At 38.6% G+C, this 25959-nt stretch overlaps 2 protein-coding genes across 3 annotated transcripts in view; one reads left to right on the top strand and one right to left on the bottom strand.

Annotated features, from left to right (window-relative positions):
- CMSS1 (cms1 ribosomal small subunit homolog) overlaps positions 1–25959 on the top strand; it is a 236103-nt gene that overhangs the window by 52315 nt on the left and 157829 nt on the right. The window contains exon 1 of one of the 2 annotated variants that reach the window (XM_030477183.1): positions 18889–19024. The exons of the other annotated variant lie outside the window; for it this stretch is intronic. Coding sequence (XP_030333043.1) covers positions 19018–19024 — 7 coding nt within the window. The 5' untranslated portion in view covers positions 18889–19017. Of the gene's footprint in view, positions 1–18888; positions 19025–25959 lie in introns of those variants that run through there. 2 annotated transcript variants of the gene reach the window in all.
- The window catches only part of FILIP1L (filamin A interacting protein 1 like), a 203898-nt gene that overhangs the window by 50714 nt on the left and 127225 nt on the right, over positions 1–25959 (bottom strand). The window contains exon 6 of the mRNA XM_030477168.1: positions 20360–20538. Coding sequence (XP_030333028.1) covers positions 20360–20538 — 179 coding nt within the window. The remainder of the gene's footprint in view (positions 1–20359; positions 20539–25959) is intronic.

The raw sequence follows: 25959 nt of genomic DNA on the forward strand, positions 1-25959 counted from the left end.
AGGAGAGTCAGTGCATGGCTCTCACATCATTGTATTCCACCACCATGAAACTGCAGTCACAACATGTGACACTTTTATGGTGTGAGAAACTCCAAATTGCTTTTGCAGCCTATTTAAGCAACAGGATTGCAGCATGTCTGTGTGCCATGACTGGCAACCATCCTGCTGAAGAGCAAATTTCAAATGGATGTATGCAGGCTGCCTGCTGGATATGGAGCACATGTCCCAAGTACGTATTTCTTATGTAATGCCAACAACCTTTTCAGCACAAGTGAACTCATCCTTTTTTCCCTTCCTTTTCGCACGTCCAACATTGACTCTACTGCTGCATGTTACTTCAGTCCCAATATAACGAATGCTGGATAAGAACCAGCGGCTGCTGCCATCCCTCCACGACTGAAGGCCGAAATCTGTGCTTTTATGCCACCAGGAGTCTTACCTTCTCGTAATACAATGACATATCCATCTCCAGATCAGCTGAGCTTTAGGAACTTGTTCTTACCAGGAGACCTGCCAATTAGATGCCCTATAACAGTTGCTCTATTTTTTTATGAGCTATTGGCTGCTTAAACCATGTTTTTGAAGGTTTGAAAAAAGCATGCAGGTATGTAGCTCTGACTTCTGAAAATGTGCCCAATTTCTGCCTACTTTGTAGAGAATTTAGGTAGATAATCTGTTCAGGTATCAGTGGAGTGATGCTCATGTTCAGATTTGTGAATACATAATTTTTGAGAAAATTTTGGCTAAGTGTACTCCTTAGAACTAATTCTAAGAACTAATTCTTAGAGCTGGTTTGGGTATTTGTTGCAAGAGCTGGATGGGTGAGGGTGGGGGAAGGAGGGAAGAACTCATTGTTTTCCATGCTCAGAATTAAGATATATCTCATGCTCAGTTTTCAGTAGACTACTTTGTTTGTAGTCTCAACTAGTGGTGCTGACAAAATTAGTGTCTTCCTCCTGTATTAAACTTATATTTGTCTGGTTTGCCATCAGGGCACTGGGAGAAAGCCTTTTTGATCCTGGAATACCTTTGGCTTCTCAGCACTAGAATTGTGGGGTGTTTTCCAGAAGTGTAGCTGTCTCCTTCACTTACAGACCTGCTGATCTGAAATCCCATTAAATTTGCCACCCAGAATTTGAAATGGAGCAATCTCTTCATGCATCCTCTCTCTCTATCTTCCTTAAGAAAACTTTGACCTTAGTTTGTGTGTTGCATCTTTCTACAGGATATAGGAAGATGTCTAAAGATCTAACGTATTGTAAGGATGACTACCAATAATTTAGCTGGTTCTAAAAACAGTGACATGATTAATCAGTGCTGACCTGCCTGCTGTGAGCCATACCTGTGCTGTTGTACAGCAGAGGTACAAGCTATTTTGAGGAGAAATGAATTGACTTTGGTCTAGATATCACAGTACCATTTGGGTTCAGCCTCCCTTTTCTAATGCTAAGAAGATGGGATGTTCTCTCAGCTGAGACTTCTAACAGGGATTAGCTTTGAGCTTCCTCAAAATTTAGAATTCTTTAAATCATAGAATCACAGACTGGCTTGGATTGGAAGGGACCTTAAAGATCATCTAGTTCCAGCCCCCTTGCCATGGGCAGGGACACGTCCCACTAGACCTGGTTGCTCAAAGCCCCATCCAGCCTGGCCTTGAACACTTTTGTCTACTGTCATTGGAGGGTTGGGGTTGGGTTTTTTTTTCAGCCTTTTATTATTATTATTTAATATAGGCTGTGTTGGTTCACTCTGTTGAGATGAATTTCTTCTCTGTGTCTTGGGGATCAGTTTTCTTGTTTTATTCTCCATCCTGGCCTGGATTGCTTCTGCTGTTGTAGAGTCTTTTCTGTGTTGAAATTTTGCCTAGAGATGATTAAGAATTGCATACTCTGAAGAGCTCTCTGGATAAACTAAAGAGTCAACAAATCTAATGCTTTTGGGGCTCTATTGCAAATAATAATTTGAAGTTTGTAAATATTCTAAGAGGAGGATGCAGCATGATTAAAGTAGAGATCCTATGTAAATATTAGTTTTTTAAAGTCTAGAGTGTCTTCTGATGCTATTTTATACCATTTCATTTTAAGCAGAATGTTTGTAAATTTTTGAAAGACGTAAACTCCTAGGATGTTAGCTAATTAGTGTGGAGAAATTAAAGTGTATAAAAATAGCTTACATGTAGACTAATGAATTAAATATTTCAACAATGTAAATAGATGACAGCTATCAAACCTTTTGAGCTCATGGTCAGCAGGTCAGGAATTCTGCATTTCTGGTTGATCTGCCACCCCTTCCAGGAACAGGCATCGCCAGCTCCTTTCCCTTTGTTCCCTTCCCCTGCTAAGAATCCAAAACATCCTAATTTCATTTTTTCATATTTGTTTGTGTATTTAGGGCACTAGCAACAGCCATTGCCATTTCATAGTGACTTGGTAGTAGAGAATAAAAAGATTGCCTAAACTAAGTTTACTAAAACTCACTTTAATATTTCCTAGTATTTTTATGCTAATTGCAGATAGAGATTTTCTGGGCTTTTCAGAATGTTACTAAAGAAGATGGAGGTATGAAATGTGCTTTTGTTTTTAAGAGAGAAATGCAACACATTGCTGTGTGCAACTCATTTTTTAGAGGCTGCAGCTTTTCTTGTTTGATATCCTTAGAGATGAAATTTTATTTCATTTTATTTTGTATGCTTGCAGTAAGAACTCCTGTTTATCAAACAGTGAACCTGTAAAGGTTTCAAGCTGTGCCATTTTTTACTCACATCAATAACCTGCAGCGGTTCAAAGTGTCACAGCACAAAAAGCTTTATAGCTTAGCCAAATCAAATCTAGTTTGATTGGAAAAGAAGAAAAATGGCAAAATCACATAACAGATTCCTAAATTATATTTTTGATGAGAAACAACAGGTCAGACTTTCATGTATTCTTCATGAGAGGGATAAGCAGCAGGTGGTACAGATACCAAAGCTGGCAGAACACATTATGGAATGGTGTCCAGCAGCACCAGCGACCATTCTGTGTGCAGCAGCACCATAGGACCATTCTGTGATTCTAATTTCAGTGTCTTTGTTTTGCATCTAAAGGCTCAGCAGAATTTCCTAAACTCTTGGGCTCAGTAACTTCATAGAATCATAGAATGAATCATAGACTGGCTTGGGTTGGAAGGGACCTTAAAGATCATCTAGTTCCAACTCCCCTGCCACAGGTAGGGACACCTTCCACTAGAGCAGGTTGCTCCAAGCCCCATCCAACCTGGCCTTGAACACTTCCAGGGATGGGGCATCCACAGCTTCTCTGGGCACCCTGTGCCAGGGCCTCAGCACCCTCAGTAAAGAGGGTGAAGAGTTCAGTGAAGAATTTCTTCCTAATACCTAATCTAAATCTCCCCTCTGTCAGTTTAAAGCCATTCCCCCTCGTCCTATTAATACGGACCCCCGTGCCCTGATAAAAAGTCCCTCTGCAGATTCGTTGTTGATCCCTTTAGGTACTGGAAGGCTGCTATAATGTCTCCATGAGCCTTCTCTTCTCCAGGCTGAAAAAGGCCAACTCTGATAATAGCGAATGTCATAACTCGATTATCAATTGAAAGAAACGCAAGCTTTTTGATATAATTTTAGTTTTGGAGTTACCATGTTTTTATGTTAATAGAGGTTCTCTTTCTCCATAGTGTGAGATACACTAAAGAACAGTTCCTGGACAGCCTTCACTCTCCATTTATGATGCATTGTGCATGATACATTTGATTGTGTCTGCTCTTAATATATAAAACAAGAAATACTGCAGAGAGTGTAGATGGGTGAGTGAATATATAAATGAATGTGTAAATATGTACAGAAATTTTAAAGAATGTGGGCATTTCAGTTCAAAGATGGAATGCAATAAAGAACATCAGATGTGCAACCTGTCAAATAAAATGTGTCTCAATATACTTATGTGCAAAAATATGAGCATGTATGTATGCGTGTATATGTACAGACCTATCTTTATCTAATGCATTAATGTAAAATTCCCAAAAATGTGGTGATGAGAGAGGACCATTTTAGCTCATGTCAAGACAATGTGCTTTAGTGATTTCTCCATCCCTGGAGAGCTTATTAAACACTAAACAAACTGTCTCAGAATGTAACTGATTGAGTGTTTTAAATTATTCATTTTCCTTTGGCTCTTGGCCAGCTTCTCATTGCAGAGGGCTATGGCAAACAAAACCTGTAATTTTCACTGACAATGATAATACACAGTTTATTCTGCTAGCTTCTCAGCTCCAAGGTTTTATAAAGTAAACATTCAAACAAAGCTCAGGTTCTTAAGGTAAACATGTTTTGTAACTCTAAACTTAGCCAGACAGTTAGAAACCAAATAGTGATTGTATTTTTTTCCCCTTCCCATGAAAATATCATTATATATTTTTCCTTTCCTTTGCTGATAAATAGGGATATCCCGACTTGAATAGAGGGAAGAGACATCGGTAATCTAAGACTTTTTTTTTTTTTTTCTTTTTCTCTCATATTTCTTTTTTTAACCTTGCGGGTTTAGCACCATTTTCGTAAACATTTTGTCTTTTACTACCAAGTGTATCCTTCTGAGAATTGACACAACCTACCATACATTGCATATCTACTCATCACGTTCCACTTGCTCCAAACCCAGAGTGCAGTGCACTCGGGTTTGTTACTGGGCTTCTATAAAATCTGTAATTTCCAGTTATTTCTTGGATTTTGCTGTTTGCACTTTTTTCTTTCTCTTGCTGAATTCATTTTCTTCGGAAGGGTGTTTCCCTTAACTGAAATTCGAAGTCTGATCGTGTAATCAGAAGTAAAATGGTGAGAAATCTGAATGGGCAGATGCAATAAATGTGAAATGGTTAATCTGAGTCAGATTCAGTGGTCAATACCAGCACATGGGGGAGAAGTGCTAGAAACCATGCTGCAAATGGTTGCTTTAAAAATGCAGTAACAGCCATACTGCCTATTCAAGGAGAGGTTACAGAAAGGAGCAGTGACCCGAGCTGACTTATCTATAAGTTACCACTTTTGGAGTGGGATTTTAAACCATCGGAAGACACCTGTCTTCAGTTACTGGAGTGGAACTGTCGTGAGTACATTTCCATGGACAGCACTGGGAGCTTGGGTGCCTGACTCACAACAGAGGCATCCAAACAACGTCACATACTTTAGGTGTTTTTATCTATAAGCTGAATCATGGCTTTAGTGTCAAATGTGGAACAAAGTTTACCTTTTGTTTCTGAATGTAATTTACAGCTACAGTTGAAAGCAGAGAGGGGAACATGAGTGCTAGGAGGGCAAAATTTGTTCCATGTGAAGTAAGCTTACTAAAAGGTGAGGTAATACACCTATTATAAGATAGTCTGGATACCTTGTATAAGAATGGAGAAACGGACATTATTTGAAGAGAAGATGAAGGTTAGGATTCATTTTGGGCTGCAACCAAAAATACGTGTGTTACCGTAACGACTGCAGAAATAAGTACTCCTTATAGAGCTGCTGACAATAACCAAAAAGGAAATGAAATTGAATGATTTTAATACTAAGGACTGAAATATCTGAGGAGAGATGGATCAAATAGCATAAACTTAAAAAAAAACCCCACCCCAAAACAATGCACAGTGCTTTCAGAGGAATGTCTGCTTAGTATATTCTTCATGATCTGTAATGCATAGTTGTATGTACTTGCGTATTTGTCCTGAGTGCAATGATAGTGAATAATACTTGGCACCAGTAATGACTTAGTGTGTCATCGTTTGATTTTTACAGTTGAGGTAGGTGAGGAGTTAGTGTTAAATAAGGAAGTATAATGACTTCTTCAGTGTTATACAACAAATCATCAGTTTTTGCCTTTCCTGTTGTAATTGTAGCAGCTGAACAAACAAGATAACGTGAGGAGAAGTTTCTTAAAGAATTGAGATAAAAGTCCAGATGCTATGAGAAAGTGGAATGGTGTTCTAATGGTTCAGGAGGGGTTTTTCTGCATTCGTGGTCTCAGTGTCGTCTTGTATTGGGATCCAAGTATTCCTATGCCCTAATTCTTGAAGATATTTCAGTGTCTTAAGCATTCATCATATCCATTTTGCCTTATCACTTTTTTTTTTTTTTTGGTGGATTCAGCTGAAGAGGACTTGTGATATGTTCTCCAGCTTTTTTTAAGATAACTGAAATTGAAGGTATTTTTAGTATTTTTCTTTTAAAAACAAATAGCCTCTCCCTCTTTTGTTGGAGGTAGGAGAGCACTGCTTTATTTGGAATAATTTTTAAAAGCCTAGCTGTGCCAGTGAGATCAGCATCTTCATTCCTCTCCTTGTTACTGTTACGAACTGCTGCATGCATGAATGCATTGGGAAGTCTGGCTACAGTTCTCTAAGAGGGGGAAGGCTGCATGCCTGACCTCTTTTGAAACGATGACCCCACATGCTAGTACTTATTTCTTGAAAATTTGACTAATTTTTCCATTATAGGCATTTTCAGGAGACTTCTGCATGTGTTCCTGTAAGCTCATACTGCAATTTTTAGAAGGAAAAAAGGAAAAGGTGAAGGTTGTGATGTTCTCCAACTCTCCAAATATTCAGCTTTTGCAATGGCAAATCATGATTCTGATTTTACTACTTCATTTGGGTGCAGTAAGGATTGGTAGCTGTTTCCATAAGGTTTGTAAAAACAGCGTTATTTACAAACCTGGGGTAAAAATTTGTTTATATAGTGAAACAAAATGAATTATGGAAGTTTGTTTCATGGCTGGATTTTTTTAACATCCAATAATGTGCAAGCTAATAGGCTTTCCTCCCTGTTAGGGTGAACACAAGGTTTTTCTGCAATGTATTTTTGTCAGGGTCAAACTGGACTCTTGCTTAATGTCCTAGACACTAAAAGATATCTGTTTTCAAGAACCCTGTAGGCATTTAATAATTTAGAGGTCTTTGCTTCTATTTTGCATTTCATTTGGAATTAGCTGAGGGATGAGAAAATGGGATGATGATGGATAAGCTCACAGCCATAAAAAACTCAATTAAAAATTGGCTTTTGTAAACAATTTCAAACAATTCTAAGTAACTAGTCTGACCCTTGAATTTTGTTTTTATGCACATCAAAGTATATGAAAAACGCACTCATGCCGGGAAAGGGGTAGATGAACTGCTGCGAGCTCAGTTAGTCTTGCTTCATTGCAGATACCAGGATTAACAGGAGGATGGAAGGGCAAAGCATTTCTCAACATAGGGACAGATGGGGAAGGGGAGCAGACTTGGCACATGATTCTGCTTTGCTCTCAACTGTCCAGAGTGTTTCATGTTTGCCTGATATCTGCCAGTTCTTTGCTATGGTTTCTTCTAATTGGTGAATCAAGTGAATTGGTCGAGTTCTTTTTGAGTTATTCCTAGAATCTCTTGCTAAAAGCTAGTGCTGCCTCGTATTTCTCTGGCTTTTTTTAAGAGAGGAATTACCCACCAGCTAATAGTTCATCAGTTTCTCATGCGAGTTCTTTTTGAGCACTTAAATACCATTTAGTCCTGCTAAGGTACTAGTAAGCTTGTTGTTTTGTGTTGTACAGATTTGATCTAAAGCTTTTTCTATTATCAGTTCAGCTTCACATGGCTTTCTGGACTCTTTCTCTATAAAGAAGAGTCTAATGTGAAAACCTCCTGAACTTCCAAACGGTGGAATCTAATGCTGTCATTTAGGGAAAAATGCAAATGAAAAAGAGCTAAGGTTGTGGCAAATGAACCAAAATTAATGTTATGCCTCAGTGGTAAGAGGAGAAGGATGTCCAGAGCAATTCCATGTTCTGCAATTTGAGTAGGATGCAGACTTCCCACTTTTGATGGTTGGATTTTAGCATACCAGCATTTCTATTTCTTGTATGTTATCTTTGCACATATTTTCCCCTTTAAGATGTCTTTGTATTTAAATTATGTTGATCTGTTGTTGGCTTTGGGAGAGTGTTGTAGTTGCTTTTGATTTGCTGATACACATTTATGTGGAACCTGCTTTGTCAGTGTTGTTAAATTGTGTTGCCTTCAAGTGATTTACTCTTTTAGATGCTCTGTTTAATTAAGTTTCCATTGGTGTTACGTGTTTATCCCACTTAAAGCTAGATACTGTAGGGTTGTGAGGGTTTTTTTTTGTGTTCTTCCCTTTTACCTCAAACAGGTTGAATTTGAGAACTTACTCATCTCAGGCTTTTCAGTATTTATAGTGTGGACTAGTTGATGGCTCTAGTTGGAACAAAAACTGTAACTTGCTCCTACTAATGAAGTTTATGATCAGATGCTTTACAAAAAAGTTCAAATATTTAAATAGCTATACCCTAGTGTGATATTTATCCAGCATGTCAAAATAACTGCAGATTCCCCTTATTTCTTCCCTTCCTAGCTCTCATCACCATGTGCTAAGTGTTATTATTTTGGATTGATGGTCAGTAGTTGAGCATTTATATGATTATCTCTTTATATATGAGGTTCAACTCACAGAAAGTTTGGATATGCTTTTACAGAGTAAAATACATTTATTTTATTCCACTTTTCTGCTTTCTTTTTTTTTGTTACAGCTGTACATCATTTTTTGTTACAGCTCCTACATCAGCATTAGTTCATTCTGGTCTAAATATTTTATCAAAAGTATAATTCTATTCCTCTGAATGTTTTCTTTCATACACTTTGAGAAGCATGTTCTGTCCATGTTTACATTTAAAACCAGACAGTCTAGTTTTGTGTTGGATTCTTGGACTTGCATTTGTATAGGAGCCCTTGCATCCTTTTTCTTTGAGCTTTGTTATTTCCTGTCAAACTTTGTTAACTACTTTAATGCTTTATTTCCAAGAATACAGAGTTTTAATGATTGCATCCCGAACTGATGTGTCATCCTGATCTGTGCATGTTTTTGCACCTGCCAACTTTCTGGTAAGTTTACGTAGTCATCTGCATTTTAAATTTAAATACCAGCAGCCTATTTTTGTTTTATTTTAGGTGAAGTTTGTGCATCCTATTCCAGAAGTCTTTCCACAGTCTAATAAAATCTGAACCCTTTCTTCCTGCATCATTTTCTCAACTGCTTACTGAAATGCTACTTTATTGCCTGAACCTGCCTAGGACCATTTCAAAGATGTAGCCATGGAGACAGTCTTGTAGTCAGGTGTCTAAAAAACTAATTTTATCTCCAAGCACTTTGCGAATTCCTTCATATGTTGTTATTTTTATCGTGAATGGCTCCTTCTCAGTTTCTTCCAAGAAATGCTCTGGATGCCTCCTGGGTGTCATAAATCCAACTATCTTTGCATTTAATAATTGGAATACCCAAGGGCAAGATTGTGTATACTGTATCGAGACTCAGAGCTTTGCATATGTAAACATTAAACAACACACTTTAACGAAATGCTGGAGTGAAATCTGAGGTGATATGAAAATAGCTTAATTTTAAGATTGATTACAGACAAGAAATTTAGATCAGAGTAATCTTAAAATTTGATAATGCTTATAAGCATGTATGGAAAACAGCCTGATATATAAATCAGGTAAAATAATTGTTTTGTTTTATGAAACTAATAAAAGCTCTGTTTGGAATGCCTTCTTATCTTTCTTTGCATCTGAAGTTAATACAGAGCTAAAGAAGATGGGAATTCGTAGAGGTCAGGATCTTGAATCTGTAAGGTACATTCCTTTAATAAAACTCTGTTAGTTGGATGTTCACTACTGAAAGAAATGATGCTTTCCAAAATGGCGTTTTAAACCTTCTTACCCTTTGGTAAACTGGGGGCTTAGGCGGCTAAATCAGCTCAGTATTTGTGCCCTTCTGTAGGTTCAGTACTGTATATTCCCATAATCTTTTATTTCCTGGCCAAAAATGACACTTAGAGAGACCGAAAGAACATACAGATCATAATAGACTTCACTGTCTTCTCAGGAGAATTAAACGATATAAACTCTGGGTTGATTCGTTGCTCTTCCGGTCAGAGCTGCAATGTTGGCTGTTAAATGGTGTTCAGAGACCATGAGAAAACTGGATTCTGAATCAAAGATGATCTGTATAGGGCTGATACATCATTAAGAGTGTGGATGCCTAGCAATTAATAACATGGATTTATGGACGTGGTGCTGTATTACAATGATGAAGCCTTGATGAGCATGTTTACGAGGTCCTTTGAGTTTTAATGTAGTGGTTTTCATTAAGTTTATTTATAATCTATAGTTTTTATTGGCTATGCCTAAATCTGCTCTGTAAGGATTTTGAAGGTTTATAGCAAACTTAAAGAGATATAAAAAGTTAAGTAACTTTATCCAGTGAGTGTGTTTATCCAAATATGTCATCAAACTTCTCAGTTTGCTTTTTAGAAGGCCAGTTAGGGACAGACTGACTCATTCTTCTGTCTGACAGAAAGCAAAGACATCCAGAGTTTAGCTGGCAAAAGTATTGAAAAAAAGGGAGAATTTTAGGATTTCAGGAAGTGTGTGTTGCTTCTCAGTTCCCCAGTTGGATGCGAGATAAAATTTTCAAATGAGAAACATGTGAAATCTTGTCTAAACATTTGAATAAACGATGTCCCAATTTCCTGATGACATAAATGCAAATCGTAGGATCTGAACTTTCCTAAAAGTCATCTTGGTAGTCATAAATTTATACGTCAGAATAAGGTTTACAGTGCTAAGAATTTTTTTGATAACACTAGCATTCTTGGCATACAGATCAAATTGAAGGGAGAGGAGGTCTCCGTTTCTGCTAGGTTTTATTTCCTTTTCCACAGGATTGTCTGCTTTTGTTCAGTTTTTTTCCCAGGTTATGAAGAGGAAGAAGGCTAACATAGGAAGTGCAAGTGAGATGGTAACAATTATGGTTGACTGAAAAGGAAGGATAGTGCAAGAAAAAAACATGTTTTGTTACCTACACCCTGGTAATGTCTGTGGGGCATGTGTCTTTCCCCAGTGACTTGAAGATACCTTGAATCAAAATGCTGAGGCTAAGGAATTTCCCAGTTGTGTTAAAGAGGTGACACTGGTTTTAAAAGTGAAGAGCTCTGTGCACGTTGCAGGTTTTTAATCAGCTCTCATAATTTCAAGCAAAATGTGTAACTTGAAAGGTATTGGCAAGGAAGTAAATAAGGCATTGTTCCAAGGAGCGGTTTCAGTGATTTTCTTTTGCAGTGCCATAATTTGATGCTGCTAGGAGTATGTTGGGCAGAGAATGAGAGCAGACTTGTGCAAGGTATATCTTGTCAGGCTCATAGGCACATCTGAAAACAACCATGTTTCTGGATTCAGTGAGTTTCTCTTCTCCAGCATTCTTGGCAAAGGTAGAGGCTGGGAGAAGGTAACTGATGCTAGGCCAAATTTGACAGACGTAACTCAGCTGCCTGGCTATTTTCAGTGTTACTGTCCCTCTGGCACTTTTAATTTCCTATTTTGGGGTGAAATTAAACTTTTGTGGTAATATAGTTCCCCTCGCCCCTTTCAGTAGCCTCATCAGGATGACCCCATCACAACTGTTGGGTTTGGGGGTTTTTTTTCTGCTTGAAATTTAATGTTGTTGATGATCAAGTGATGGTTCAGGAGCCTTTAGTGCTGGACCCTTCTGTTGTCAATATGTCTGTATGAGCTCTAGCTTTTATTAGTTGTCTTCCCTAGCACAAACTTTTCTGTGGAAGGGTGCAGGCACTGGTTAGGTCTCTCTGCCTGCTCAGTCTTTGGTGTTGCTTCAGATCATGCCTCACAGGTGCTGATGTGTTGGGTTTTTCATCCCAAGGGGTGTGCAGGTGGGATCTACCTTGGAAGGGGAGTCCGCAGTTCTCCACTCAGAATAGTCCTTAAGGAGCAGACCTTGCTGCAGACCGCTCAAACTCTATCTTAGGGTTTTGTCTGCTATGGATCTCAGCTGTGTCTGTGAGCAAAATGTGTCCCTTAGGGTTCTTTTTCAGTCTTGGCCAAGTACCTAGAAACCTTTCAATAGAGTGACAATCCTATCTGGAAGGACTGGATTGAGTTGTTAAAGAAAATTAATTATTAAATGAATAGCAAAGTGTAATCTTATTTATGACAGCACAACTTTTATAGAACAGGGATTGACACCTTTCTGTGTTTTGGACATGTGAAATGAGAAGCAAAATTGTCAACAGTATGTCTGGAGAGCAGCCCTCTGCTTCCAGGGATGAGGCTAGATCGTTCTTCTTGTATCTACTTCCTATTACTCCCATTTCTTTCTCTGAGCCTTCCACCCATCCTGTGGCTCTCTACCCCCTACCCCCCCTCAGTCTGAAATAGAGATTTTAAAAACAAAAGTTTGTATGTTTCTCCTGACCTTTAATTTCTGAATTTATATGTATTCTGAGGCTTTTTTCCAGTTGTCTTAGCAGAAAGATTAAAATATCAAACATATTTTTCTTTGGTCTTCAGACACTTACTCAGTACAAGTGTGTGGTGTGCACGCTGTCTTGGTGCTACTGATTTTTCTTGTTTATTCTCTTTTTAAAATTACTGCCGTAGCACAGAGGGCAAGGCTGTGACATTTTTCTTAAGCTACTTCAGTCTCCCATGCATGCTTCTTTCATATGTGTATATAATGCTCAAAGATTTTATAGCTGGGCATAAATGCATTGAAGCTCATAGTATGCCATGGGAAACTTGGGTATGAGTTTAGATTGCAGGTCTTGGTAACTGATGTGTGACCTGCATGCTCAGTTCTCATGGCCATTTTTCTCTTGCCTGTTCTTAAGATATGAAACTAATTATAGCACATATAAGTCACTTAAATTTTTCTGCCACAAGAAAGATCTTAACTTCATTGAGATTTCTCCTCCTCCACATTCAAACAGGAATATAACTTTTCCCATAGCAATGATTTGTTCTGGAAAATTACGATAGTGTCAAACTTTCAGAGACTGATTTGTAGCTTTTTCTGTCTGTCTGATGTTGTATGTTTTCTTTTCAAACTGCAGTTACAAAATCCTGTGCCAATTTCTCTCTCACAGCCCCACCCTGCAATGAATCAGAAGTGCACCGTTTCTTTTTTTGGTCACAGGTCTTGATGTAGTAGTCATTTGCTTCTATTGTTGCTTATGATTAGACTAGTTATGCTGTGCTGCACGTGGAGTGGTGCACTCAATCTTATTTGGAAATGTAAATTGGTGGCTAGAGCAAGCGCCCCATTACTGAAGGCAGCACTTCACCATGAGCATATTTGGCTAGTGCTTCATTGTCCGTGTTGGTCACTGGTTAGGCTCCAAACAGGGTATATGGAATCGGTGTTGATTTACAGGAGCCATAAATATTCTGAGACTTGCCAGCTTAGAAAGATCATCTTTCGCTTTGAGCTCTGACACTATGGTTAAAATTGCTGACCAGACCTACCACCAGGGAAGTTTCCACAAGCATCCCTTTAAGGAGAATTTATGCCCTTTTACAGGGAGGGCATACGCAATGACCATTGCTTTCCTCACTCATGAGGGAAGAGAGGGTAGCAGTGTAGGAAAGCATTGTTTGACTAAGGCTTTTCACCGTATTCTCTCCAGCCTCAAAGTATGCAATGATAGTATTGGTTGGTAATCATGACAGTGTGCCTGAAGCAGTGAACAGATGTCTTATGTGCTCAGAATTTAAAAAGATGAAATATAAGCCTCACTTCTCTCTGTCACTCCACCAATGCGAGTGGAGTTGCATGAGAAATGGTTATCGTTTAGATCTTGCATCTGCTTGCTGATTACAGGAGGTGGAATAATTTAGAATTGCACCATGGATCTAGGGGATTTCTCAGTTGTGTTAACACCGAGTTGAAAGCCCTGTTTCTATTTGTATTAATCTTTGTTTTGAAAAAAACATAATGTGACATTATTCATCAGGGACTCTAGTGATAAACTTAAACAGGGGAAGTTGAGGTTAGATATAAGGAAGAAGTTCTTTACTGTGAGGGTGGTGAGGCACTGGAACAAGTTGCCCAAAGAAGTGATAAATGTTCCATCCCTGGCTGTGTTCGAGGCCAGGTTGGGCAGAGCCTTGGGCAACACAGTCTAGGGTGAGGCATCCCTGCCCATGGCAGGGGGTTGGAACTAGAAGATCTTAAGGTCCTTTCCAACCCAAACCATTCTATGATTTAATAATTTGGGATTTTTAATCCCTCTTTTTAACCTGGATTCTGTTGATTTATTTGCTTTAAGATGGAGTATTTTAACCTTCCATCATGCACAGAAACTGTTGTAGAGATCTTTGAATGCTTGGATTTTGACAAGGATTTGATTTCACAACATCTGTTGAAAGTTATATAGTGCAATGGTACATAGTTTTCCACGTACGAGTATGAGGTAATTAATCTGTGTACATCACTTCCTTGAGTCTGTCTTTGTGCCTCAGTGGTGTTATTAGTGGGACTGTCCCATTGGGGTGTAATGCAGAATAAGAACGCTAATGTTTTGCTTGTGGTGGGTCTCTCTTATTCACCTACAGAACACTAGATACCCATGAAAAAGGTCAAATGTACAGAGATCTGGCATCCATTTCACAACTTGCAAGACATAGTCTCAAACATATGTAATATATATAACTCATTGCCAGAAAGCTAAAAGGAAATGATTGCATTTGAGTACAATGCAATCTACAACAATAGTTCAGTGTGCATGAAATTAAAAACTGCTGGTAACACATTTAGAATAAGTAAGTTGACAGTGTTTATTTTTACTTTATAGCTTTCTATAGAGATAAGATCCCACTTCTTACAATATTTAATTGGCTTCATTAATAAAACCAGCAAATATTAATTATACCCACTGTTATAGCATATTGAACTTTCCAGAGCTGGGCATGTAGTGTATTGCTATTGCAATATGTGAATGTGTTAGAACTCAAGTACAGCTGTGTTATGTTGACAACATACTAGCACTCTACCTTTTAGCTGAGATGGTTCCTTCTCTCCTTGATGCCTTGTCCCAGTTTTCAAGCATTGCTTATTTGACCTATTGTGTGTAGCAGTTACTTTCATCTGACACTCAAAAAACCTCCAAACCCCCCAAAACCAACAGTAAAAACCCAACAAAAAAAAAAAAAACCCAGCAAAACCAAACCACTTAACCTAGAGTGCTCGGTTTTATGAAATCACCTTTCTTACCTACTCAGAACTAGAGCAGTATCATAACATAACATGATTTAATTTTGGTACATTTGTAGTGTGATATTTAGCCCATGTAGTAACATTTCAAGAGAAGGTAAGAGTAGACTGTAAAGGTAAACAAGTAACAATACATAGCCTCAGTGCAGTAATGAGTGTACATCCAGTGAAGAGACATAGAGGGATCAAACAGGTGATGTGGAAATAATAAAGAAATATTTTTGAAGAGCGGGCCTGGAAAAGAGTTTAGTTACTTGGATGGGCAGAAAGATATGTTTTGTTTAATTTTGTTGGTTTGTTTTAGTTTTTCTTGGAGGTGCTGTGAAGAAGAATTTGTGATACTTGAAATGTGAAACGGCTCAGGTAGAAAGTGTGCCAAGGTATGACAGGCTGAATGACAAGCAGTATGATTTTGTAATCCCAGTTTTAAGATCTGAAGTATTAGAGAATCTTAGAGATGAAGCCGTGGTCAGGCGGATGAAAGTACCTTCTGGTCTCGTTGGGTTGGGGATGATGGCAGGTTGCTGTGGTACTGATGATTTGGGGTAGTCTTGAGTCATTATCATAGAGACAATGACTGGCTTTGAGTTTCTGTGAGAAGCACAGAGAGCAAAAGGATAAAGAAAAGACCTAAAGAATAAGACCTGTGAGGTCCTATGGACAGAGCAGAGGTGGGCAGTGAGAGGTTTCTGACTCAGAGTACACTGTGGAAACTCTTAGAGAAACGAGTCCAGCTGGAGTCACGGGAACTCTGTGGGTAAGATGGCAAGGGAGTGCTGAAAGCTTGTTTGTGTCCAAGGAAGCCAAAAGATCAGAGACAGTGAAGATGGATTAGATTCAGAGGTTTGCCAGAAGGGAAGTTACTGAGGTTTTAATGAGAGCAGTTTCAGTTGAATGTGGGTCAGAAGCAAGACCAGAATTATGCCTACCATGAAAAACTGAGGGAAAGGGTCTTCCGGTGAGGATGGCAAAGACTGCATCGGGAGCCCAGGTAGCCAGCAGAATCACTGTTCCTTGGGGATCTTTAGTAGTCAGCTGGGCAAGGGTCTGAGCAACCTGATATGAGTGTGAAGTTAGCCTTGCACTCAACAGGTCGTGCTGGTGACCCTCAGAGATCCCTTCTAACCTGTATCACTCAACAGGTTGTCATCTTAACTGACTGACCTTGATGAGAGGCAGCAGTTGGAGCAACAAACAGTGTTTTGTGGTGTTTTGTTGGATGAGAAAGACTACAGTTGTGAGACTTTTGCAGGTTAGGTTCCGTTTTTTTTTTTGGTGAACAGTGACTTCTCAGATGAAAATGCCCTTTATGTTTTAAGAAGAAATGTCTGATACAGTCGAATAATGTTTGGTTGGTTGGCTTAGTTTTTTTCCATTTGCTTAGAGCATAAGGAGTAAGTTTCCTTTTAGAAAATGTTAGGATCATCTTATATGTAAACAGTTGTGTTTTCCTCTTTGGACTAGGTTCTTTATATGACCTTTGCGAGTGTGAAGTCAGAGCTAAAACAAAAACTTATGATTGCTTTCCTCCCTATGGAAAAAAACCCCTCATCTTAGTACATGATCCTGAAACTGAAGATCTTATAATTGCTGTTATACCAACTTACAAGGTTGTGTGCTACCATTTGAATTCCTGTGAGCAACATTTATCATAACTACCTTTAAAAGTCTATTTACATTACCTATTAGCAAACAGCTATATTTTTCGAGTTCTGTTGAACAATCCCTTATTTAACCAGCGTATCTTCATAATAAAGCTTTACCCTTTGTATAGTTGAGAGTCTATATAGTATATAGAAAGTTTGGTGATGGCACACACTTATACATTGGGAGATTCCTTCCTTTCCTCTGTTTTTAATCCTCAGGTACCTGTAAGTGGTTTCTTCCACTCATACCTTCATTTCCTTCCACTATTCAGAAAATGGAGAATAACTGTGCTTAAGTAACATTTAAAACTGCGTGAGATTTGCAGGAGAGAAGGGCTGTGTAAGTGCTGATAATTTTACTATTTTATTATCTAGTTTCTTTTTGTGTGTGGGGGGTGGAGTGTAATATGTAAACACAAATATTTGCATGCATTTGGCGTGTGTTTTCAAACTGGGAACATGCGTATCTGGAGAACTTTTCTAGTTTCATATTTTAGCTTTGTAAAATGTTTTCTAAACCAGCAGCTTTTATTATTTAACTGTACAACAAAAATATGGAGTCTGGATAAACATATTTGGACAAATGAGTACATCTGCAGGGAAGATACAGTGGAATCTCCATTTGAATCTGAATTAAGTATTCTTCCTAGTCCTTAATTCTGCCTTACATCTCCCAACCCCATGAAACGCAAAAGCTTCTGAAAAAGCTCAATGGCTTTTATGTCTTTATGTTTTTAATGCCTGAAGAGTTAACATTAAATGCTAAACCAGTTCCCAGATCTAGAAAGCTGTCACTAGTCCTGTCATAACCTTAAACTCCCCAATCTGGCAATGTACAATTGCTGAGGCCAACCTTAGTCATGTTGCCTTGCTATGAAGTCAGAGGGATTTTCAAATGATTAAGAGTTTTTTCTGTCAGTGAAGGCTGCTAATATTTTGCAGGATTCAAACATGTTTTTAACACTCTTAATGAGAAATGTCATGTGTGGAGGGAGGAAGGCAGCAACAAGCCCTTACTGAGAGAGTCTTGCCTAGTGTTTTTAAACCATGGATCATCAGATAAATTAGTTCATCACTAAAATTTTCAGTTGACAATTCTTCAGTTGTTCTTCCTGAGCACATAGGTAAGAGAGAAAATGCTTTCTCTGTGCCTTATTTGAAAATATATTTAGAGTCATATGTAAGAGTTGGAGCTGACTGGTAGTTTATTCTTGCTGTCATGAGTAATTTTCAGTGCTTCAGCATCACTGTCCCACAGCATCTGAGTTTTTATTTTTCATTTTGATCACATAATCACATACTATTCAGGTATCGTGTTTGGCTTGATGCATTCTGTACTCCTCAAGGATATCTTTAGCATATACTGTAGCTTTGGTCTTCCATAAAAGCAAGACACTTTGAATTGAAGTTCAGGATTCTGCTTTGAAACTGAAATACTGTTGGGATCGCTACATACCCTTCCACACTTAGAAGAGAATACTGCTTCTGGCTGAAAAAAATAAAGTTTATTGATGAATATTTGCTGCTTTTCTGATTTTTTTTCTTTTTTTTTTTTTTCTTTTTTTAATTTAATGGGAGGGGCAAAATTAATTTGTCACTGCTTTATGTATGAAACTTTTAGTAGAGTTCCATTTCTTCTTAATCCAAATGCAAAATTCTCATCCTGAAAAGATATGAATTGGACTAAGGTTTTTGAAGTGGAAGAAAAGGTCACTTCTCTGAGTATAGGGGGTGTGTGTGTGTTCTGAATGTCAAGTCAGGCAGCCTAATGTAGAAGGAGCTGTGCCTTAACTTGCTGAGTGCTTGTTTTTTGATTGTGAGTTGGGTTTCTTTTTCCCCTTGGGTTTCTTTTTTTTTTTTTTTTTTTTTTTCCCTTCTTTTCTTTTCTTTTTTTGTTATGGCAGGCAATTGCGTGGAGATCTTGATGGTGACATTACTTGGCAAACATTTTGGAATCAGCTCAACATGTGACATCACACCCCCTTAAGGTTTTCCACATAAAATACGTCCTCCAAAGAAAATACAAAAATTGAGACTTAATCTGAAATCTATTATTACATCCTCTAAGGTCTCATTAGGCACCTCGGTATTCCCGCCTCCTTCCCTTCCCCCTGTTTTCTAGGCAGATAGACTAAATGTTGCAGATAGTGGTAAATATTTTATAGTCTTGGGGGGAATATGGAGGAGAGGCAGGGAAGAGAGATTTAATCCTCCGTCTACCCTGTTTTCACAAGAAAGAAACCACAAGGACTCTGATGCTTAGTGTTTCCTTCTGTGCAGCTTTTCATGCTGTGTGAGTACGTGTGTCTGATGTAACATTTTGCCACTTTTAGCAACTGTAGTTGTTTAGCTCTGTCTCTAAGAGATGAGCATTTTGTGGTTTTTGAGAAAAAGGCTGCAGAGATGAAAACTTCCATTTATCTCAGGTTTTCTTTCCTGATATGATGATGTTTCACAAAAATAGTTCTTAAAGAAAAAGATCGGTTCTGTGCCTCCTGGGGGGCTTCGTATGTGCTTTTCCGTGTGTGCCTGTGCTTGCCTGCATCTTTATACATTTTTTCCGAGAAGCAAAGAGTTTTCTTCCACAGCCTCTTTAATTAAAAACCATAAATATGGCTGTGTACTCGGTGGGAAGCGTATGTGCTATCTTTGATAGACCTGCAGGAGAGAGGTGTAGAGCGAAGGGTGAGCACTGCCAAAATACGTGGAACATGATGTTACACAGGCGAAGCAGAGGAAGAATTATCTATGCATAATGTGAGTTTAGAATAGGCTTGATGTTCTCACACCCAAACATTTCCATCTGTTCCTAAGCAAAAGGAAACAGAGACAATATTCTCCTATCTTCTGGGGTAGCTGTCCAGGGAATAGGAAATGTTCTTAGATATTTTTTTTTTTTCTCCTTAGGATGTGTTCAGTTTTCCTGCAGATTCAGAGAAGCCACAGGTTAAAGTGGCTTTTTTGAAGATAGTAATTGACATGAAATTTTTCTTAATCCTTCTTTTGAGAATTGGTATTGAAGCCCTTGCACTGCGCTTAAAGAAGTTGTGTCACTTTTAGGTTACACTTAAAAATAAGGTTGGATTGATGGTTTTTATGCCAATCCCGATATGAGAACTTTATGATGTTCTTATTTTCAAACCTTTCTGGAAATTATCCTCTGCCTTTGCTTCCTGTCTTTGTATTTCTGTGGTCTGTCCAAACACCTTGTACTTTTCCTCCTGTCTTTTTCGTCTGATGTCAGAAGCTGGTTTTGTATTTTGTTGCTTATATACTATAACGTATACTGAGCATCTTAAACATGCTGAAAGGTTCACATGCTTCGTGTTGGTTATAACTTTACACATTTGTGTATCTCCCTGTATTCTCTGTAGCGCAACCTACCTGTCATCCTGCCACAGCACTGAAGACTCTGCCAACTGTTCGACCTAACTCACCTGCTGATAGAGATTAGTTACTACTGTTGTGTAGGATTAGTCATATTTTCACAAAAAATGTGAACTCTCAAAATACGTCTCTGCAGATATTTCTGATTTTTAGTGGCTGCAGAATAAGAAAGCGCACAGATCCTTAGACGTAATGTTAAATTATAGGTGTTTCTTAGTACTATGGCAAGAGGTAACCTTACCTTTCACATTCTTGTTCCAGTAAGTTTGTGAACTCATCACTTTTTTCCATGTATTTGCTGTGCTTCCTCTTTTCTTCCTCTAGTTCATACAGTGTCTGTCTGTGTGATTTTTCTACCATGAGAAGTTGTTCCAGCATTCTTTTGTGAGTTTCTTTCTGTTTCTCCACAACTTTATCAAGCTACAAAAAAAGGAAAAGCTCCTGAAGTTTTTTTGAAACTCTTACTTGTTCAGGCTTTCATTAATGAAAGATTTTGAGAGACCCTTAATAATATAAAATGGTCCTGTGGTATCTTTGGAAATAACCTTTGGAAAGGGTTATTTATTTCTGTCAGTTTAATTCTGACAAATTAGAAAAATAAGGTAGTGTTTTGCAGGACCCTCAGTCACATTCTGTTTCTCCTCCAGCCATGAGTGATCCTCAACAGCTACTAATTAACAATTACTGTTCCCAGGACTGTGCTTTTCTCATTGATCACTGTGGTAGAGAACCAGATGTCTTGGCAGAAGAAGCCTCTGCTTCACGCAGTAGACGACTGATTTTTGGTTGAATAGAAATAGCTGCCTCATTTGTATCTGCATAGGAAGTGAGAGCATTGGATTGTGTCTGTAAGGTAGACAGGTAGATCAAAAAGCAGTTTCACAGTAAATGTGTGATAGAATCAAGAGTGGAAAACAGTGCTGCCTCCTGAGCTTACTTGGAGCATAGCTTTGGGTTTCTGGAATAAGTAAGTGCTAAATTTTGAAATAGTTGCATTTTTATTTGATAGTGGTGTTTCTGTTTTGTTCGTCAACTTTCACATGTTGTAAAGGAGTTTGCCTTGCAAATGGTACCTTTATAGCACACTTTGAGCATCAGATTCCTTCCCCTTCCCCAAGGATTTCTGCTGAGCTTCTAAATATTATTGTATGCTGATAGTGTAATTTAACAAACTATTTTAGGTTTTGGTAATAATTTTTAGGTTTTTTAAACCATAGAGGTATTGGCATAACTGTTCACTGGAGTTATGCTGCTAAACAAAATGATTTCCACAAGCTGAGAGAAAACATTACTGATCTAATTGAAGTTTCAGGAGTGATCACTACAAGCCATTTGAAAACCTGGGAAGAGTCTGTATTTCTGAGAATCTTTGTTCCCTGCCCCTTCCCCTGTGGAGACTGCCTCCCTCATGAGGTCAACACAGGAATCCTTGTATCTCTTTTTTGGAAAAGAGAAATTTTGAGCTCAAAGCCCAGTGCCTCCTTTTAACCACAGTCTGTCCCAGTAGGTCAAGCTGCTTTGCAGTGCTTCACTCTATTAATAGGAAAGAATTCACAAATGGGCAGTGTGGGAAGCAAGGCTGGTTCTGGTTCTCTGATGCTTCCCCCACAAAGAATTCCATGTGCCACAAGAAACACTGGAGCTTCAGATTCTGAGGGCCACTTCTTATTTTGGACAATTTAATTCCAAGGAGTATGATTGATTATCTTTTCCTCATGTTTGTTCACGGTTTGGTCAATAGAAGTGATGACAGGAAGAGCTGGAATGCTTAAACATGAGTTTCTTGAATGAGTGAGAATATAATCAATTTCTGCATGGGCTTCTGAGTCTCCCCCTGCTTACCTCAGCTTCTTTTTAAGCTTTATATATTCTCTTATGTTTCTCCTGACTCATTGTTAACTTTTTTTGGTGGCAGTGCTATGACTAAGGAAAAAGGAACTATTGACAAGTCTTTGAAGATGGTTTCAGTCCAAATTATTCTAGCAGAAATGTGGACCATTTGGAAATTGCCTGTTCTTTCTGTTTATGATGTTAGAGAGCGTGGTTTTGGTTGTGACACAGCTCATTTCATGTATGATCAAAAAATGTAAAGAAACTTACGACAATCCTTTTTGGCTGTTTTGTGCTGCTCCTACAGCAGATTAAGGTTTTTTTCCATCTTGTTCATTCATAATTTGCCTGCTTTTACACCAGTATGGTCAATGCTTTCTGGAATTGTGATCCTAAAGTAGGACCTCTCTTGGGAAAACATTTCTTACCTAAACCCTTGCATATGCAAGCTTTCTCAGTAAGCAAGTGCCGCCTTATACAGTAATCTCTTGGCTGTGTTTTCTATGTCTTTTACAGAGGTTGAAAACTGAGTTGCCATAAAAGGTCGGGTTGAAGAAAACTGCCCATTTTTAATTTCTCCACACTCTCCCTTATTCCATCAGAAGTGAAAATTTCAAAATTTGAAATATTTTGCTCAGTTACTAGCTTACCAGAAAGAGGGAGAAAAATATCAGGGTTTTTTATCAACCTTCCTCCCCACTAAGATTTCGGAGGATTTTTTGGAACAGGTATTGCACAGATGCATGAAGCACCACCACCTGGGTGATGAGATCCTTGCCTTTTTTAGAGGTCATGCTGTCAGATGAATATGTGCTGGTTTTGGAAAGCAACCTGCTGCCTGTTTATTTTATACAATTCTAATGCAGCGCTGCTGGCAGTTATGGCCCTGTCTTGCTTAGAGGGATATGAACTATATGAACTATCAGCCTTGCATAATAGTGCTTGCTGGTCTCAGCCCTCAGCGCGAGGGATGGGGAAGAAGGCAAAGGTGTGAACTTCTGATTCCTTCTGGCAGGCAGTCTGTGTGGATGGGGTTTTTGAAAGTGAAGTACTGGACCACCACTTCACAAGTATGCATAAGAATCTGAGGGGATGTGTAAATTGCTATCATAAGAAAACACTGACATTTCTGGCTACAAGAATAAATCAAATTACTCCTCTTACGAAACTTATAAAAGCCTGATGGAGGTGAGGGTTAGTCATCAGCACAAACATATTAACCGAATAGAAAATAGTCCTGCTTCTGCCCTGTTGGGTGTGAAGGATGTGAGACTTGCCAACAGTGTCTTTTGGGTTCAGTATACTTTGTTTGCTCTGGAATATTGTTGAATGGCTACCAGAGGTTAATTCAAGCAGTAATCCAAGCAGCATGTATGCAAGAAGAAAGGTAGTAACTCCAGGTTTTTGTTTTCGCATTTCTCAATGATCAGTGCCAGTGCTTTTCATTTCACAGTTGTGCTTTTGTTAGAGTTGGAATAAGCAGTTTCGATCACAAACTGGTATTTGGGGTGGGTGAGGTGTGTATTCAAGACAGGGATGTGGAATGAGCAATTTGAAAATGGGTAGAAGAACAGTAGTGTCCTGGGGATGCCTGCTAACGTGAAATGCTTAAAGAGGCGAGTAAATAAGCTGCTGCATTAAAGCTGTTTCCGTGTTGCAATTTTCTTCTGTTGCTCAGATCAGAAGCTGCATTTAGGTTTTCTTTTCAAGAACACTGTCAAATCAGTTCTACCATGGACATTCACAGCTAGCATGTGGGTCTTATGGATGGGCAGAAGGTGGAGAGTGAGAGCTTGGGATGCCACTCGGGAAAGAAGGAAAGAGGTATATCGGGCCTATCTCCTGGTACAGTTGGGTGATAGAGAAGAGAATTAGAGAGGCAGTAGATCCTACATCACGATTAAAGCAGACACTTGAGATGTGCATGTAAGCTGTATAATGGGCATGGACATTTGGTTTTGTGACACTTGTGTGTGTTATGTGCAGCATGCCTCTCCCTCCTCTCCTTCCCTGCAGGACCAGGCAGAGCAGTCTGGTATGGGCTTGCTGCACTTCTGAGTGGTTGATTTGGAAGCTCTGTTGTGTCCTTCTGTGAGATAAGGGCACTTCCCTGGGGAGCACATTTGAGTCTTGCATTTTCCTTGGGAGACCTTGTGGCTGACTCCCACGGATCCAGCAGGGAAGAGAGAGGAGTCATGTGAACCCCTGCTAGTGCAAGATCCTCACACAGGAGCAGTCTCCAGCAGCCCCTGCTTCCTCAAATTACTCTGTCCAAATGCTAAATCTGCTCTTGCAGAAATACCCTTTTTATATGTGTGTGCACACGTTTACTCAGCTATACAGTTCTTGGCTAAAAACCACAGAGAGCTAACAAGGAGCAGTATAAATGTCTTCTGTGGAAAATTAAAGTGATAAAATCATAATTAAGTGATTTGTTGTTTTGCTCTTGCTAACCATATGGGTGTTTTGCTAGAATTAATACTTGAACATACTGTACAACACAATGGAAAATAAGAGTCATGGTCTTACGTCACTGTGAATAGTTCAACAAGCTAAAAATTCACAGGAATTTAATTCTTGAAATACATTTTGCCACCAACTTGTCTCTGAAGTCAAACTAGGGTGGTGAGTCTCATATCCATTGTGTTGGAACTGAACTTTTTGTTTTTCTCTTTTTTGACTGTTTTGGTGCTGTGCCAGAATAAAATCCAGTTCAGTTACATTTCTTTGTCTGAAATTCAGTACAATATTATTCCTGTCAATAGTCTCAGAGACATTGTTTATAAATGTATAATTCTGAGTTTAGGATTACTAGGCATTATGGGAGCAGTTCCTCCCTTGCCTTTTCAACCCTATTTGAGCTAAATTTCTATATGGGTGTGTTGGTTTGCTTTTCCTGAATGCCATGTTGCAACTGTTATTGTTCCAGTTTCTTCCTATGACTATAACTTGCTGGTGCCTCATAGCCGTTGTCAAGTTGTGACCAACACTTCTAAGATGTTTTAATGATGTAGTCAGATAGACTGTTAAAAGGCAGGTGAGGATGCATCTTTTCCCAAGCTGACTTGGCACTAGGTTTTTTGGATTCAGTTTTGAATTATCCCTGATGGATGCAGAATGTAGGCTTTCCTATGGTTTTGCTGCTTTTAGAGGAGTTCTCAAAGTGGTAGGAGGTATTGTTCATCACATTTCAAACAGTGAAGCACCATATTTTTTTATCTTTGACTGTGTCGTTGGAAGCTGGGGAGAGTTAGAAACCAGAATTAGCTTTCTAATTCCATGCAAGTTTGAAACATGAGAAAAAGACATGATAAATTCTGCAGAATCTTCCTCTTTCTCTCTCTTCTCCTTCATCACGTTCTCTGAGGATCTTTTTTTTTAGAACTCTTTTTAAACATTTATTTGTTTATTTTTGAATCTGGGAAAGTGGCTCTTATGCTATTATTCTGTATTTACTAGAATGTTGAATACGGTTTGTTTTCTCTTCAACAGAAGTGGCAATGATCTGACGCTAGATTTTTTCATGAATAACTGACTTGGTCTAATTTTATAAACCATGCAATGATGAAAAACCTTTTCAGGCCTTTGTGTCAGTGAAGCAAACCAAAACAAAAGTCTGTGTTCTTTTCTTTTACGCCCCTTTAAGCATAAAACGATTTATTGTATCCTCAGTTGTGAGGAACAAAAGAAAGCTTATCTGGCATTTGTTAGGTTGCAGAAAGAAATAGCTGTAGAGCAAAATTGGCTGAAAAACCTGTCTGCTTTCAAAAAATAAAAAAATCTCATAGCCAAGGAAGACATGGTTTTGGTCTCTCACACTCAGGGTTTGCAAAGGAAGATATGTTACTACTGTTTTCTCTCTTGCTACATTTCTTCACCTATGAATCCTGTTCCTAGTCCATATTTTCCCTCTACTTTCTTAACCAAACTTCCTAAAGTTTAGGATAGATGAGTGAGTTGTGAGAGAACGTTAGAGGACCAGTAGTCTTACAGATGCTCTTTGAAATTCAC

The sequence above is a fragment of the Strigops habroptila genome, chromosome 2, assembly GCF_004027225.2.
Source record: "Strigops habroptila isolate Jane chromosome 2, bStrHab1.2.pri, whole genome shotgun sequence".
In the NCBI taxonomy this organism is placed as follows: Eukaryota; Metazoa; Chordata; class Aves; order Psittaciformes; family Psittacidae; genus Strigops; species Strigops habroptila.